At 38.7% G+C, this 16981-nt stretch overlaps 1 protein-coding gene across 1 annotated transcript in view; it reads left to right on the top strand.

Moving 5' to 3' along the window:
• The window catches only part of LRRC9 (leucine rich repeat containing 9), a 45219-nt gene extending 32336 nt beyond the window's left edge, over window positions 1–12883 (top strand). Inside the window, exons 26-32 of the mRNA XM_026053746.1 lie at window positions 431–567; window positions 1041–1258; window positions 1449–1517; window positions 3128–3250; window positions 7874–8057; window positions 8709–8877; window positions 12850–12883. Coding sequence (XP_025909531.1) covers window positions 431–567; window positions 1041–1258; window positions 1449–1517; window positions 3128–3250; window positions 7874–8057; window positions 8709–8877; window positions 12850–12883 — 934 coding nt within the window. The remainder of the gene's footprint in view (window positions 1–430; window positions 568–1040; window positions 1259–1448; window positions 1518–3127; window positions 3251–7873; window positions 8058–8708; window positions 8878–12849) is intronic.
• The last annotated feature ends 4098 nt before the right edge of the window (window positions 12884–16981 follow it).

The following is a 16981-nucleotide window of genomic DNA, read 5'->3' on the forward strand; positions in this document are numbered from 1 at the left end:
TTTATTTTGTCCTGGTGTCTTCCAGCTGTTGTGAGAATACACAAAGGTTGTAAATAAATATTTTACTAAATTAAACAGCAGTCTCCAGCTGATTTTTTTTCCCCATGTCCTCAGACTTCTTGCAAGTAGAAAAGTAGTTTTCTATGTTTTATTTTTGTGGTCTGGACCCGGAAACCTTCATCTAACTTCCACAGAGTGGAAGTTTGTATATGAAATACTCTTAGCTCATAGTGGTAGGTTTCTTGCAATTTTCATCAGATTTATGGCAGTATATATGTATAGTTCCTATGAAATCTAATCCAGTGATTAGAACTGAACTCCTAATCATTCATATATACTCTTTGTAATTTTCTGAGGGGTGGGAAATGCTGAAGTTCTTTGGACTAAGAAAAACTGTGACCTTATACTCCTCTTTATTTTGCTGATGTAGGGACGCAGCATTTGGTGGAAACCTGCCCCCAGTAATGCAGAGTCTGGAAGTTCTTCATCTGGGCTATAATGGAATTACTAACATGGCCCAGCTACAGCTTAGCAGGCTAAAAAACTTGAAACTTCTATTTTTGCAGGGTAGGTAATAGCATATGTTCCATAAATTCATTCAACCATTTTACAGTGTATCCCTTAGGTCCAGACTTTGGATTTGTAGGTCTCTGTTCTTGACTCCTTTAGAGACAGAAGAGTAAAATTCTTCCATACTGGGTCGCTGTGCCGCACTTCTCTTTTCAAAGAGCAGATCAGGGCAAACAGCAGTGTTTGTCAGCTTATGGCCAGCAAGTCACTCCATGCCAAGGAAATTTCCTCTTCACTGTAAGCAATTCTGATGATAGCGGTTGACCTAGGTCTTGTTTCTCAGGTGCCCATATTTAATTAGGAAGACATTTGAATTAAATAGGGATTGCCCACAGATAGAGTGCATTAGAAGTGGTCCAAAACCACATTTAGGAAGTTCACAGGCTGCTTTTGGTCAACATAACATTTTGTTAAAAATGAATACCAAATGTATTAGAGATGATTCCATGCTTTTATTCCTGGTATAACAGGAAATTTTATCAGTCACATTGAAGGACTCGAAGGCCTCCAGTCTTTGCAGGAGTTGATACTGGATAATAACCGCATTAAAATGATTTCTGAAGGCTCCCTTGCTAAACAGAATGCTCTTTTGGCTCTTCACCTGGAGGAAAACCAAATACGAGAGCTGAACAGTTTGCGACCTCTGGTAAAATTACAGAAACTTTTTCTGGACTTCAATAAAATTCAGGTACATGCATTTTTGTAAATGATATAGATTCAATGGGTGAAATGTTGTGGATTGTGCTCAGACAAAGTTCTTATTCTCCTTTGTGACTTTGCCTGAGTAACATTACAATTATTTTCCCCAAAACATACACACTGGCTGAAGGATTTCACAGAACTCTTCTTATATGGTCTATCTTTTAACTTTTGGACAGGAATTATCTGAACTAGAAAAGCTGGAMGTTATTCCCAGTCTTAAAGTGCTCTCAGTACACGGCAATCCAGTAAGTATATGTTTGCACTGTTATATAAATTAGATCTATATTCCAGTTTACACGCTTAGTATTCTACCCTTTCTAAATCATTGAAAATATTAAGAATTCTTAAGTATCTAGTATTATTCTACTGCTATATTTTTAACCCTGCATAATGATCACATTGCCTCACTAGGCCTGTGTCAGTGCTATCCTGTGATCACAATGCCCTTGTTCTTAGCGCACTGTTCTTCATAGTGCTGCAAGATAAATTTAAAATCTATGTTTGCATAAGTATGTTCCAATGATGAGTTGTCCTTTAAATATTCTGCCYAGACATGTGAATACAGGGCAAAGAATGTTAGAAGTATTTCTGAAATATTTGTTTTTATTTTAAAATTGCTCAATAGAAATTATTTTTTGTTGTTATTTTGTGTAGCACTCCCAAAAATGTCCCAAAGGGAGATTTTAGTTTTTTTTTCCAGCCATGCTCCTCTTTTTCATTCAGGTATTCTTGCTTTGCCTTTTCTCTCCTTGGGAACAAAGCACTGCAACACTGTTAAGACAAGGCTAAACTTTCTAGTTTTATGGATATATAGCTATGGGACAGAGGATGGGCAACCCTTCCACAAATGCAGAAGAGATATCCCTGGTAACTGTGAAGGGGCGAGTGGAATTCTGTGGGGCCAAATGTATGAATAAAGTTTGTAGAAGCTTTGCTTTATGTATTGAAGAATTTGGCACTACTGAGCTTTAAAGTAATGTTAAACAAAAGTGGAAATCAAAAATACATTTTCATTGCTGGCTTGATAGAAATATGGCTTTCTAAATCAGAAATGAAAATCTAGCACATGGCACTTGTTTTAAACAGGCCCTTGCAGATCACGCTGAGAGCCTGAGTTATAAACGTTCCTTAAYTTATTTACCATAAACCTGCAGGTTCTGGCCTAAAGCTGGGAATGCAGAGAGGAGAGAAGGTAGGGGTAGGCTGCAGCAGTGACAMACATGATGCAGTCATGTACTCTGTTTTCAGCAACTCACTTAAATGAATTGATTTTGGGCTTATGACATTTGTCAAGCCAACTTTCAAAGGGTTATAGAGAAAGGAAAATGAACTGGCTTCTGAATAAAATGACAGGAACATCTCCAGCAAACTATGAACATAACCCAATAATGAAAAGAACAGTCATGGCAGCATTTCTATTCCTAAGGGAAAAAGCAAAATAGATTCTTCTTGGGAAACTGTTGTTCCAGGGTTTCCTTCTTTAGAAAGAAATAAGTCTATCAGGTTTAGATTTCTCCTGAAGAGGATCGAGTGGGTTGTCTCAGCTGTCTTCTGTTCAAAGTGGCATTAAGGGGAACTACACCTCAGACCATATTAGTAAGTACCAATTAGTACCTGTCCATGAGGTTTAAGCACCTGTTGTTAAGAGGTATAAATTTGCCCATAACATGTTTATATGTCCAYGCAATTATTCATGACTGCTTAAACATTGCTCACTGATATATAGTACTTGTGCCCAGTTGGATTACATCAACAGCCTTGATGTAAGATTTAGTAGAGGTGGTGAAGATACTATCAGATTGTCATCTTAGATAGGGATTTCATTTTTAAGTTAATTTATATTTTCTTTGTATAGATTTCTTTCAAGAAGAACTACCGTCCTTTGCTTCTGCTTCGACTGCCAACCCTGCAAATGTTAGATGGAACTGCAGTAAATACAGAAGAAAGGATGAGAACTGACTACCAGACACTGGAACAAGTAAAACAAATGTTATAATCAAACTGCAAGACCAATATTCAGGTTATCTATGATGGGTGTCTRATGTAGTTATCACAGCATTAAAATAGATTTTTTTTTCCCTTTCTATATTGCTTCAGAGAGTCTATCTGAGGTTTTCTAGTCAGGAGAAAGACAAACACCTGCTCCCTCTCTTCCTCTCAAAACTTTGTGAGTGCAAGAATGYATGATAGAATTTCTCTATCATCCTGCCAAGCACATGACCTCTTTGGTTATGTTTCCTTTTCTGAATTCTGAATTTCTAAATTCTGAATGCCTACAATAGGCATTGCAATACAGACCAAACATATGGAATATAAAGATTGATTAGATTTTCAGGCTGCTCTGATGGCACCATAAATCTTACAGTCCAGAAGTGTGACATTTACCCCCGGTAGCACCTTACATTTACGCTGAGWTTCCATGAACATCCACATCCTCAGCAGGGTTCACTCTTAATACATRCGCTTAGGAGGCTGTAACACTTTTGGATTGGCCCAACCACACATAGAAAGAAGTCCTGGGGAGAAATTCCTTTTACAGATGCAGTTCTGATGAACCAAACCCCCATGCATAGCAGATGCATACCAGTGTCATGAAAGTATGTCCATGCTGAACATAAACATACATATTCAGAAATACCAATTCCTTCATATGGTGTAAAAGAGGAAATATGGGGGATTTTCTGTTTTCTTTTAAGAGGAAGCTAAATCCCTTATATCATCATTTAAGAAGGGCAAGTGCAGGGTCCTGAACTTGGTGAGGAATAACCCCAGACACCAGTACAGGCTGGGGACTGACCTTCTGGAGAGCAGCCCTGTAGAGAGGGACCTGGGAGTTACGGTGAATGACAAGATGACYATGAGGCAGCAGTGTGCCCTTGTGGCCAAGAAGGCCAGCGGGATCCTGGGATGCATTAAGAAGAGTATCTCCAGCAGGTCGAGGGAGGTAATCGTCCCCCTATACATAGCCCTGGTGTGTGGGACTGTGTCCAGTTCTGGGCTCCCCAGTACAAGAGGGATGTGGAGCTGCTGGAGAGAGTCCAGCGCAGGGCTACCAGGATGATCAGGGGCCTGGAACATCTGCCCTATGAGGAAAGGCTGAGGGAGCTGGGCCTGTTCAGCTTGGAGAAGAGAAAGCTGAGGGGGGACCTGATCAGTGTGTATAAATAAACTCTTCTYCATGGTGGCCAGGGACAGGACAGGGGGTAATGGGTGTAAGTTGCAACACAGGAAGTTCCATCTCCATGTGAGGAAGAATTTCTTTACTGTGAGGGTGCCAGAGCCGTGGAACAGTCTGCCGAGGCAGGTTGTAGAGTCTGCTCTGGAGATCTTCCAAATCCGCCTGGATGCAACCGGGTGCCCCRTGCTCTGGGTGTCCCTGCTGGAGCAGGAAGTTTGGACTRGATGATCTCTAGAGGTCCCTTCCAACCTCAGCCATTCTGTGATAAACACCTCAAAGGAGGCAGTGAGGAAGATGGGCTGGCCTCTTTTCAGTGGTGKCAAGTGACAGGACTAGAGGAAACGGCCACAAACTGAAGCATTTTCTTAAGTTCCAYAGGAACTTAAGAAAAATTTCTTAACAGTGGCAGAGCCCTGGAACAGGCTGCCAAGAGAGGTTGTGAAGTCTCCTTCTTTGGAGATCCTTAAAACCCACTTGGACGCAGCCTTGTGCCAYGTGCTCTAGGTGACCCTGCATGTGCAGGGGATTGGACTAGATGACCTCTGAGGTCCCTTCCAACCTTAAGCATTCTGTGATTCTATGATCATGTTGTTCCATAATGTGGTATCACAATAATACTGCACAAAGCTTCTAAGGCAAAATTTCAAGCTGCAATATTCACCATTATCTGCTTATCTTTTTTCTTGGTAAATGGGATTGTTGCCACACATAATCCCATTTCTCTTCGTGCTGTTGGATGCTTTCATAATTTTTCTCCACAATATTTTGATAATGCAATATCATCTTGTCTGATCTTGAAAGATTCTGTATGGTCACATCTGCATCCATTTAAAATACTGCTACAAAGACAGTATTTCTCATTTATTTCTTTGCCCATAAAACTGTAGTTTCATCTTTGCTCTCAATTTCCATCCTATTGACAGTGGAGTCATCTCCTAACCACTTGACATGCAGTTGCCTACCTTGAGCTGGCCAGTATTACCAGTCATCAACACCCACTTGTTCTCTGCCATATTTGTATCACTGCAGCTCCTTTTTATGAGGTGAGGCTCCATGTACAAGCTATATTGTAATTCCCCTTCAGACCTTGTTCTGAAATTCTCCCTGATGATGAAAGCAAAAGAAAACTTGACAGTTGGGCATCTGCTGAGATCACTTTGTCACACTGATCGGTTTTATTTCTCATTATTTCCTCGTGCTCACCCATCTGTCAGGCTGTCTGCATTCATTGGGTGCATTTCATCTCATTTTACAGTATAAACTTGCTGTAACAGAGACTTTTAGAGGGTTCAGTGTCAGATTTTCTGGAAACAATAGTAATAATGACAACAGCAACTCTCCTTGGAGAGGAGGCTGAAGCGGCAGGAGCTTCCTACAGACAGAAGGTTCATTGTCTCTGTGGTTCTTTATATCGTTAAGATCCCACCCACTGAAAGAGTCTGTTGTCACTACTTTTCCTGTGACTGCATGAAACTTCTCCAGAGTTTTATTTGAAGAAGAGAATTCTTTCCTTGCAACTCAGAAGACTGCAGTACGTGTTTTAACCATCTGTTTCCCCAGAAGGTTAAGTGGAGAGTAATGAGGTGATCTAGAGTCTGCTCTCACCCTGTATTTTCCAAGCTCTTCAAGTCCTCTCTTCAAGGCTCGGTTTCATATTTGTGGAACACCATAACCATTCTTTACACATTTGAAACCTAAGTACTAAGGATGATTGGAAGCATGAGTGAGATCAGCTTTTTCTCCCCTCCTTGAGGTTTTTTTTTGCTCTGACCTGCTTTGCAGAAGAGAAGCACTGCCAGGAGGAACCTGCACCATGATACTCGTCTGCCCCTTAAACTTACTGCTGAGATGCTCTTGCTGTACCCAGCCACGTCTAAACTGTTGCTGAGCTGCAACTACTGCAGTGCTTCCTACACTGAATTTAATCTTTCCTMATGTCTTACACTCCCCAAATCTATGTGTTATGTCCCCATTGTATCCTTAAACTGTAAGTTCTTGTGGCATAAACATGTTGTTGTATACTCTTTAGCGTGATACTAGCTTTGAGGTTCAACTGTAGTAATTTAATGCTGTTATTCGTGATGTCTTCACTGGTTTGTCAACTCTGAATCTTAACATTCATGGTAGGTCACTGCCCAAATCAGGTACGTTAAAATCCATGTACACTTGGGAACATCATCCATGAACACTGGAAACATCATCCCTCAGAAACTGATGTTCACAGATCTCTGGCCACATTAAGGTCTCATTTTGCAGATTCAGGACCTTAGTAAGTTAGTGTCCTAATGAAAGACATTTTGCCACTTGAAGCCACAATGCTTGTATGCAAGAGTTCAAAGCACTTGTGGATCGAGTCATTTCATGTATAAATGTTTTGTTGCCGAACTGACCTGTACTTTTATTCACTGCCATAAAACCATGGCAGAATGCATAAGGCAACAGAAGCACATTAAGACAATATCTTTAGAGAAATCTGTTTATATTCAGGTTCAGTGAAGATGTTATACCTCATTAGCTACAACAGAACTGAGCCATTTTCTCATTAGATCATTCAAGTGGAACAACACAAAAGATTTTTCAAGTTTGTCAGTTGCATTTTAGTTGTGCTTTTTTAAAGTGCTTGTTAGAAAGCAAGAATTGAAACCGTATGGTATTGTTTAAGCTTAAAAAGTGCTTTTGATGCTAAGCTTCAAAAGAGATTTTCCCAGCAGAAAGTAGGTTAGCACTTTATTTAGTACTACTTTAAGTTGACACCAAAGCACTCTGTACATAATATTATTTTCTTTTTTTTTTTCTTTCTATTGATTAAATCTCTTCAAGGTTTTCACTGCTGAATTAGAGCTGATTTACAGGAGAGAATCAATTACCATTGTCACTGCACCACAACGCAGCTTTAGCAGAATTAGCAAATCCACAGCCTGGCACGCAGCTTTGCATCGATTGCTACAGGAAGTTGTGCTCACATACTGAGTCTTATAAACTACTAACTATATCTAAAGATGATAAAAATCCTTCCAAAGCTGATTTTGTATCAGTCTYTTGTCATCCATCCCCTATAATTGGTTTATATATGAAAAAGTATTGTTTTGTATCTTTTTTTTTCAGTAACATCAGTTCTGCTGCTTTACAGTAAGTTTSTTCTTGGAAGTGTTCACAGTTTTGTTCCAAACACTTGAGTTTTGTAGCTACTGATGCTTTTGAATGTGATTTTCATAGCTTCTGTTTTTGTCCAACAACCCAYCTAGAAAGCTCAACAGTAAATCTTAAGGCAATGACAGTAATTTGAATAACTAATTCTTTACTGACAAAAAAAAAAGGGTAATGACTGTAATTACTACAAAACAACAACAATAAAAAAAGACATTTCTTTCATAAGGGCCAAGGTGTTGAATCTTTGTTTTTTTCTTTCCTTGCTTTATCAAGGAATTCCAAGTTGCAAACTCCCCAAAAGGCTGTGGACTTCCTGCAGTGCCAGCAAATTTTCCAAGACATGCTCCTCTCAGAATAACAAAAGTGAATCTGAATGAAAACTTAAACCATTTCTTTGGCTCTGATTTTACCTTTCATCACAAACTTGAAAAGCCTCTACCAACTGTGTCAAGTAAAAGTAAGCATAAACAAACATTAAAAGTAAGCATAAATAAAATATTCCTTTCCAGAATACTTCATGTAATTAATACTCCCTCATTCTACCTATCACATGGTCCATATAATACAGTTTTAACAAGGGCATTTTGCTCTTCCCAGAGTATCTTACAAASCAATCTGTCACTAATAAGTTCTGTTTACATTTAAAGCAGTGAAAATCGGAGCAGGTATCATTATTTTTGCTTTGCAATACATTCACATGCCCGTAAGTTTCTAACCAACTTTCCACAGTTGGGAAATACATAACTTTTCAGGAGGAATAGATATATTTTCCAGGTGTTCTTCAGCTTAGTTTTGGCTTTTCAGATCTTCAGATTCAGTCTGAATTGCTGATTGAAGAATTAGCCTTTCAGAGTTTTCAGAAGCTTTRCTTTGTTTTTTAATGACTTATTTGYATGGTAAGCAATAAGCAACTGTAAATCAATCTGTAAATTAAAATTTTAATCTGAAAATTAAAATTTTAGTTGTGCTAAAAATTCTAAGGAAATTATATAACCATTGTTCTGGCTAGGAAAGTTAGGAGGAAGAAAAGGGGAATGAGAGAATTCTTGATAAAGGTAGCTGGGTAAAACCYCATAGGGAGAATATCCATATGCATTTTGTGTTGCAGATAAGTCTGAGAACCCAGGAATTATAACAAATAATCCTCGAGGCATCCATGCAGAAAGAGCTCTTTGCCAGACCAGAGGAGCAGCAGCTAATCTAAATCATTTGGCGCATCACAGTGCTGCTTCCCAAAGCACCCAACAGCATCAGAACAGCAGAGAAAATAAAGGCAGGTGAGGCTGCTCCCAGACTCAGCCACTGCTTTCCTTTTTCTTGGTTTTGCATCCAGGTACTTCCTTCCTTTGACTCGTGCAAAAAAAGAATACTTTTCTTTCTCCAAGTGCTACCAATTTTTCTTCTCCTCAGTTTCCAGCTCCATTTCCACCAAAAATGTGCTTTCTGTCCTTCTTCTGGTGAAACTCACAATGCGTCTAGAAAGACAGAGAAGAAAATGACTTATAATTTTGCAATTAGAACAAAAACTCTAAAATTGGGTCAGCTGTTTCACAGAAATAAGCTTGTATCACCCAAATCCCTGTTAATCCTATTCTATTGATAGCTCGAGACTTTGGGGTTTATTCTTTGTTTTCAGTTGCTTGCTATCTTGTTTTGTTCAGTAACCAAAAATATTAAGTACAGGAGCAGGAATGCAAAATGAAGCTGTTACTCTGACTAAATATATCTGAAAATTGTGAAACTGAYAACAATATTTTGCTATTATTGAGTGCCAGCAACTGAAATAGGCCAGTGTGTGGTGAAGTATTACACCAGTTTTTCTTTTTCTATCAAATACTTCTCTACAATGGGGAAATGAACAGACAGRTTTGATGCTATGATTTTTACATTTCCATCTTGATTAAAATCTACTGTCTGAAAACATTCCTTCAAAATCAGTTCAAAATCAGTGAGATGATTCTTTGTGGAATGAATATTGATAGTTGCTTTTCTTGAAGGATTCAGTCTCAAATGGGCATTTTTCTTAGGCATTTTTCATACATTATTACACCTGTAAACCATGGTATGAAAAATGTGTTGCCTGAAAAAATGTGTGAAGTAWCTGTGAGTTTTATTTTCCTAATGAAAAAGAGACAGCTGTTTAAGGGTCTGTTCCCAATGATGTTTCTCACACATCCATCTATCACTGGTGTTTCCATCTGCACGGAGGTGATAGGAACAGTTGCCACAAAACCTCTGAAAGGGTAAAACACTTGGAGTGAACCGTATTCTGCAAGGTGGTACCATGCTGATACACATATTGCTGATAAGACAGCACTGACCAGAGGAAGGGACATTACTCATCACAACTGATTTCCACAGCGAAAATTCCCCCTAAGCATAGATTTAAGCTGGGCTCTCTTCACTGGACTGAATTCTACCTTAACTGCCTGCTATCCAGGACACTTTTACAGGCACTGGGTGAGGTTTCACTCATAAAATAGGGTTTTCTGACTCAAAGCAGGATGTATGACTCCTTCCCTGTGTTGTGGATTGAACACATAAAAAAACACATGGACAGCGTGTATTTTTAAATAAGGTAGGTGAGAAGGTGTAGCAAGAATTCTCTTTTACTGGGTATGTTTGCCTTTCTTCACAGGCCACCTGTGTTCTTTCATCTCTTCTCATTTCTCCCAGCATGTTGTAATATTACAAAACTCTACATAAGGAGTCTGTGAGGTTCAAATTTAATTTTCCTTTTTATAAAATCCAACACACAAAACTTAGAAGAACACAACAAAGGCATCCAGATAGTCTTAAAAAGTYCTTGCCTGTGATTAAGCAACACTAGCGATGTCGTCCCAGGTTAGATGCAGTGGCATTTTAGGACAAATCAGGACTTTCTTTAATCTTCTCCCTCATGGCTTCACTCCAGGCAGTTTAAGTTATTAATGTATCTTAACTATATGTTTCCTACCTTACTGTAGCTTTCTTTGAAGTATTATCTTCCTTGAGTTTCTTCAGTTTAGAACACTCAGCTTGAGGATAGGTTTACCATCTCTTAGTATTTTTACATTTATGACTAATATTTGTGCATTAATTTCTATTTTAATTGATTTTTTTCTTTAGCAATGAGAAATTCATACAACCCTAAATAAGAGACCCAGCAAGAATGGGAGGTTACTCAGATTTCCTTATTTCAGGTGCATGGGATCTGTTTTTAGTATCTTTTTTTTTTTAAAAAAGTTCAGGGAAGATTCTCTCCTCTATCAAAGCAAAAAGACAACAGTAAATATTCCAGCTGTGCTGACACTTGCTTTGCATCACCAGAAAAGTGTGAAGATATTAACTCATGCATCTCTTCCTTAATTTAAAGTCACCGAGTTAGTTTGTATTGTAACATAAATTCAACATGGACCACGGATCTAGGGCGGGAGGAAGATCCAAGAGCATAAGGTTTCATTTTTAAGGTTTCTTCAGATCTTCTGAAAATGCTTTTTCAATGCCAAGGGTCTGTTGCATTTGCTCCCCTGTTATTCAAGGTATGAATAACATACCTTGAATACATGAACATCATTCAAGGTATGAATGCAGCCATGAGATGCTTTGAGAGAGCCACAATTCATTTACCAGTGCGGACTTTAATTCACTGTGTCCAGTCTCTTGTGCTAGCAAGTTCTGGAACTGTTGTGTGAATATTAGTGAATAGTAACTGTGGATGTCACAGGGTGATGGCTTGATGTACCAATATTAACTCAGTCACTCTKTGGAGTCAGCAGAATCTTATCCTAAGTCTACTCATGACCTATTTAATCAACACATGCTTTTTATTAATAACTTAGATATACTGCCACCTAATTTATTTAAGTGTAGTCTATGCATAATATATATATTTCTYTTGAAAGTTTAAAATGAGTATGTTTCTCCTCTTTTTGATCAGAAGGAGRAACAACCTAGACAGGAAGGCAAAGCTCTTGAAAGATGCAGTTTCATCTCATTCTGTTTCCAAAAGTAACCAAAGGGGTTGCTTGAATTCTCTTAGATTTCTCTGAGATTTCTTAGAGCTCTGGCACAGGCTCCCCAGGGAGGCTGTGGAGGCTCCTTCTCTGAGATCTTCCCAACCCACCTGGATCCGACYRGGTGCTCTGGGTGTCCCTGTTGGAGCAGAGGATTGGACTAGAYGATTTCTAGGGATTCCTTCCAACCTCAACCATTCTCTGATTCTTTGATTATTCACTCTTTTAGAAAGCTCATTTATGTTTGGAGAAGGCCCAAGAAAAGTAGTTCAAATCCCTACCTACTGTGCAAAGCTGAACTTTGCTTTTATTGGTCGAGTCCCCATMGCAGTCCCCTGCCTGTAACATAACTTCTTTTTGTTTGTTTGTTTGAATATTAAGATATTCCAACCTTCAGCATGCTCATTTTTAATTATTGTAGTTGTAAATCATATTTCAATAGACAGCAAACTCCACCAAAAAGAAGTGATCAAAAAGAGATATTTGAACTGGAATGGAAACATCTGTGTTTGAGAGCATTGTTTTTTTTATCCTTCAATGGCACAGAGCAATAGGGGATCACTACATCCATCACCCAGTTGCAGATGAGAGTGATAATGAGATAATAATGCATTATTATCTTACGGGGTTCTTTGAGGTCACCTTCTGGGACACAGGCTCCCTCACGTTGGCTCTGTGCAGTTTTCATGCTGTGATTATGCAAGTGGAGCAGCTTTGAAAGCTTTCCGAGTGTCCAGAGAAATCAGCAGGCTAAATGGGATGAAGTTAACGACGCAACAGGATATTTATTAACTTCTACAGGCATCATACTCTGCTTGTCATTTGTAAAGCACGTGTTCCCGTGGGGAATAGGATACCTGCTTTTCAGTAGGATTGAAACTGGTGCTGTGTTTGGGTCTTGCAGAGCCGAAAAAGCAGTAACTACACATGTTTACAAATCTGGCCCTAAGGGGCTTCAGTATCTGATCTTTGTGAATGATCTCTTCATTAACTTAAAAAAAAAAAGTTATTAAAATGCTTGAAAAGCACATGTATGTACTAAAATATACGTTAAAATCTAAACCTGATGTGCTAGTCACAGAATTCCTTCAGCAAAGTCCTGATTTTATCCATGAATTGAACAAAATAAAGGTACCATAGCACCTGACTCAACAGGCTATTAACGTCTTAACTTTTCTAAGCTAATGTATGTATCTATATATTTTTAAGTAAAGTCTCTATGGTTTGACTTTGAATTGTTTCTTTTTTTTACAGGAAGAAAACCACTAACCTCTCCAAACAAAATTGACCGTAAGAGTCAATAACATCTTTGAAAATGAGAGAAACTCTGGGAAAAATTTTTCCTGAGGATTGCTCCACAAACTGGAGCATGTGTTACAGGAGGGAGAATGTGGCCCTTTGTACTTCATTCCCAATCCCAGTACAAGAATAAATTATGAATGAATGAAACGTGAATTAACTAATACAATTCTTGAATTCAGTAAAGCAAGCATCTAAACATGTAAAATATCTGAATCCTAAAGCTCTTGTCGCTAACCTTATTATAATTTAGTAAACAAATTCCCAAATTTAGTTGAGAAGTAGTCTGCAATCAATGTGATTTCTTCAGATTTCCACTGCTGAAATGCAGGGCAGAGGTTGATCTTTTCACTTTGAGTCTTTACTGTATTTTTCCCCCTACAACCTCATGATCTGAATTAATTTCTGTTCTAATACACTGGGAARATATCATGGATGGTGGTATAATGAATTTTCTTGTAAAGTTAAGGAAGAAAGTCATCAATGTGTATTGAGTCAAGGTTTTATGCTGCTGAATTTACAATGCAAATTTTGTTTAGTTGTTCAGAAATGCAGTTATAGGCAATAACAAAAATTGCCACTTGGTTATAATACATTTACTATATCCATAGAGACCTCATAGTTATATGTATATATGCATATATGTGTGTGTGTGGACATGTGTGAACAAATAYGAACACTGAAAGTACATCTGAATACAAGGTTATGGACCTCAATATTGCACTCATTAAAAAAATAATAATTTTTAAAATTATGTTTTTGTATATCACAGGGTTTCGCTGGTATAAACGACCAAGCTATCAACATTATTCTACCTAATTGCTTATAGTTGGTAAAACTGTAAGTATTTTAATGTTATTTAAATATTTTAAAAGTAAATGTTAGTAAGTTACCATGTTATTCTTTAAAGTGCTGAAAAGATTTTAGAGTGCTATCTCTAATGTAAGAGCTTRCTTTAGAGGCTTAATATATTTTTCATCACAATCACTTCACATATCAGGTCAAATTAAATGGCTACTGAAGTTATTGTGATTTTTAAATTCCACAGTGTCAGCTGGTATGCTTAACCTGGAGACAAACATCATTTTCTGGGAATTAAATGTGGAAGAAATAATTAGGTTCGTATTTTTGATCTAAAGGAGAAATCAGTGTTAGGCTATTTGGAAGTAGATGGCAGGTAGTAAGTGCAGGGACTGTGCCCAGCCTGCAGATTGCTTTTTTGGGGAGACCCCTTCTCCTCTCGTGGTTTTCTTTGTCTCGTGTGCGCTTTGCAGCACAGCCACGAGGTGTCTTTGTTGCACTGTGGATTTTCTAGATCAGGGCGACCAAGGCATGTTAGCAGTATATATAATAACAGAAACTCCTCTGGCTTCTTCCAGGCTAATGTATGTTTTTACCAGTGTGAGAGATCACAGATAAAAGTTTAGGTCYCCCCTTGCTCTTTACAAGACCAAGAAAGAGCAGCAAAGTGCTTCAGAGCTCAGCAAAGGTCTGTGAAGACATGTGTCACACACGACTTCRCTCAGATTATCTTTGATTTTCCATGAATTTTATGCCCTGACGTCTTGGGAAATAGGTCTGAGTGTCACTGGTTTTAATTTTTACACCAAARAAATAGATTATATCTACAGGCTGTTATCTGCTGGCAGGCCAGGTGGAGGGACCCCATAAAGACATAGCAGTTGTGCTCAGGAGAGCAGTTTGACCTCTGCAGAGAGCCCAAGGGAGCCTCTTTCTGTAAAGTCTAAATGCACAACTCGATGAATGCCAAATCAGAAACATGTGTACCCCCTCTATCTTTCCTTCTCCAGACTTATCTGTGCTCGTGCATATTATTTTTTTTCCATGTCTTTCAGGGCTTTTAAATTCTGTCTTTGCCTGTTGCCTGGATTTTTTTGAGTGTAAAGTTTTGTAATGGAAGCATAATTCTATTCTTGGAAATAACTGCACTCCATTAAAACACATTTTCAGTATCTCTAGTTTTACAAAAAAAAATGATTATGAGTAACAGTCTAATTAAAGATAGTTAAATGCAGAAGCATCATAAATATTTATACAGGACACTCACATTGCCTGGCTTTTAGAATAGCCCTCTTCATGTCTCAGACACATTGGTACAACACCGAAGATTTAATACCATGTATATCAGTGTCAGAAAATTAAAATTTGGGGAGTTGCCTAAAATTTACCCATCATCTCCCAAAATTAACTTGATATATCTAAGAACATTTTGCTTGCTTTTAATCCATGCTCCTAATCTGCAGCTGTGAACGTGATGAAAGTGTGGCAGAAGGGGCTGCATCAGGAAGGCCTTGAGGGTTGTACTCTTACACCTCTGCTTCTCTGGTGTAAAATTTGGGCTTGTTATCCCCAAGCATGGGGATATTTGTTGGCATTGAAGCGTGCTGGAGGCCCGTGTCGTCCTCGCTGAGCTGTGTGTGTCTGTGAGCAGCCCCTCTGCCGCGGCCGTTGCGGTGGGAGGTGGTACCGTTTTGTGAGTATCAGCAGACCCCGCTTTGCCAGGGCCAGCCCAGGCCTAAGTGGTCAAACGGTTCACAGACAGTTCAGCAGGAAAACTTTAATTAGGCTCCTGACAAGAAAAGGGATAAAGCTTCCAGGAAAATCTCAGACGGGGATTTAAAGGTGAGTGGTAGACACACGCAYAGTGCTTTGGCTGGATGTGCCCGGGATTGTCTGCGGTTGCTTATCAGTCTGTTTTGTGGGAAGGATCTCAATAGAAGCCTCTTCCGAGCATCTTTGTTGAATTTATTTCAACATCCTCTGAAAGGAGCAGACTTGCCTCTGCACACASCACGAGGAAATTGGGCCCTGTGAATTTTAGCAATGCCACAAGCAGAGAACAGTGTTGATATTATATATGCATTAAAATCAGTGGGACATTTTGCCTAAAAAAAAAAAAAAAAAAGCAGAGGTATCCCTTAGTTTTATTCTGGCTTCTGAGTCTAAAGAACAATGAAGCTTCTCTTTACAATAAACACATTTTGCAGCCAGGCTTGTTACGTTCTGTGTAAAACACAAAATGAAACCTTGGGGCCTAGAGACGGATCTGCTGCCGAGGCCTCGCTTCTGTGACCGTCCCCTGGGCACAACTGCCAACACAGGAGTCTGTCTGTTGCCCTGTTATATAATTTGGTATAAAACTGATGGCTAAAATAAACCCAAAACTTGGAATCTCCCCATCTGTGTAGGAGCACAGGCATTTAAAAGGTGCTGTCCCATTTCAGCAGCTCTTTTCATCAACCATTTAATTCTTCTAAATGGATTTTGCTCTTCCTCCCATTACGGCTTTCTCCACTGCCTCCATGAAACATTATTTGCATAAAAGGACCTAAATAATTGAGAGAGGATGTGAGCAAGAGCCTAGCACGCATCTTGGTTGGGGTTTGCTGGTAATCCCAGTGAGTCTAACACATAGCTCATAGCTTGTTTAATGGGATGGAAAGTGACAGGGTTTTCTTGTACCGCTGCTATAGAACTCATAGCTTCTGAATGACCTCCTTGTACTTAGCTGCTTTTCTTGTTGATCTCGCTGCTCTTTCCCTCCATTAACRGGAGAAATCCTAAAGGCAGTGATACAGTATGCTGCAATTTGCGTCCTCGTACACCACAAAATACTGCTCGATTGTCCCATTAAAGTCAAAGCCTGGGCATAGCTTTCATTTACAAGTGCGTTTGATGTTGAATTTAAGCCTGAGTTTGTTTTTTTGTTTGTTTGTTTGTTTCTTCTCCTTATTAAGACTTTTTGCTTGCAAAGACTCAACTAAAATTGTAATATGCAGAGTATGCAAATTAATTTTGATAGTGTTCTGTAACAGAAGTGATGTGCTGAAAGTCTGCTGCATTTTAGATGTCTCCACTTAGTGAGATGACTGTCAAGATGAATATATCCATTTCTGAAAAGAGAAAAAAAAACGCACACAAGTAATATATCTTATAAATAAAACATGCTTGACAGTTGTCTGAAAAATAACCTAAGAATAAATTAAAATCCAATAATTATTCTCTTAGAGCATTACAGCATTCTGAAGTGTATATTTTAATGATAAACAGCAATATTCGGAGAGTC

Source organism: Nothoprocta perdicaria, unplaced genomic scaffold (genome assembly GCF_003342845.1).
Source record: "Nothoprocta perdicaria isolate Ctin4 unplaced genomic scaffold, notPer1 scaffold_118, whole genome shotgun sequence".
Taxonomy (NCBI): Eukaryota; Metazoa; Chordata; class Aves; order Tinamiformes; family Tinamidae; genus Nothoprocta; species Nothoprocta perdicaria.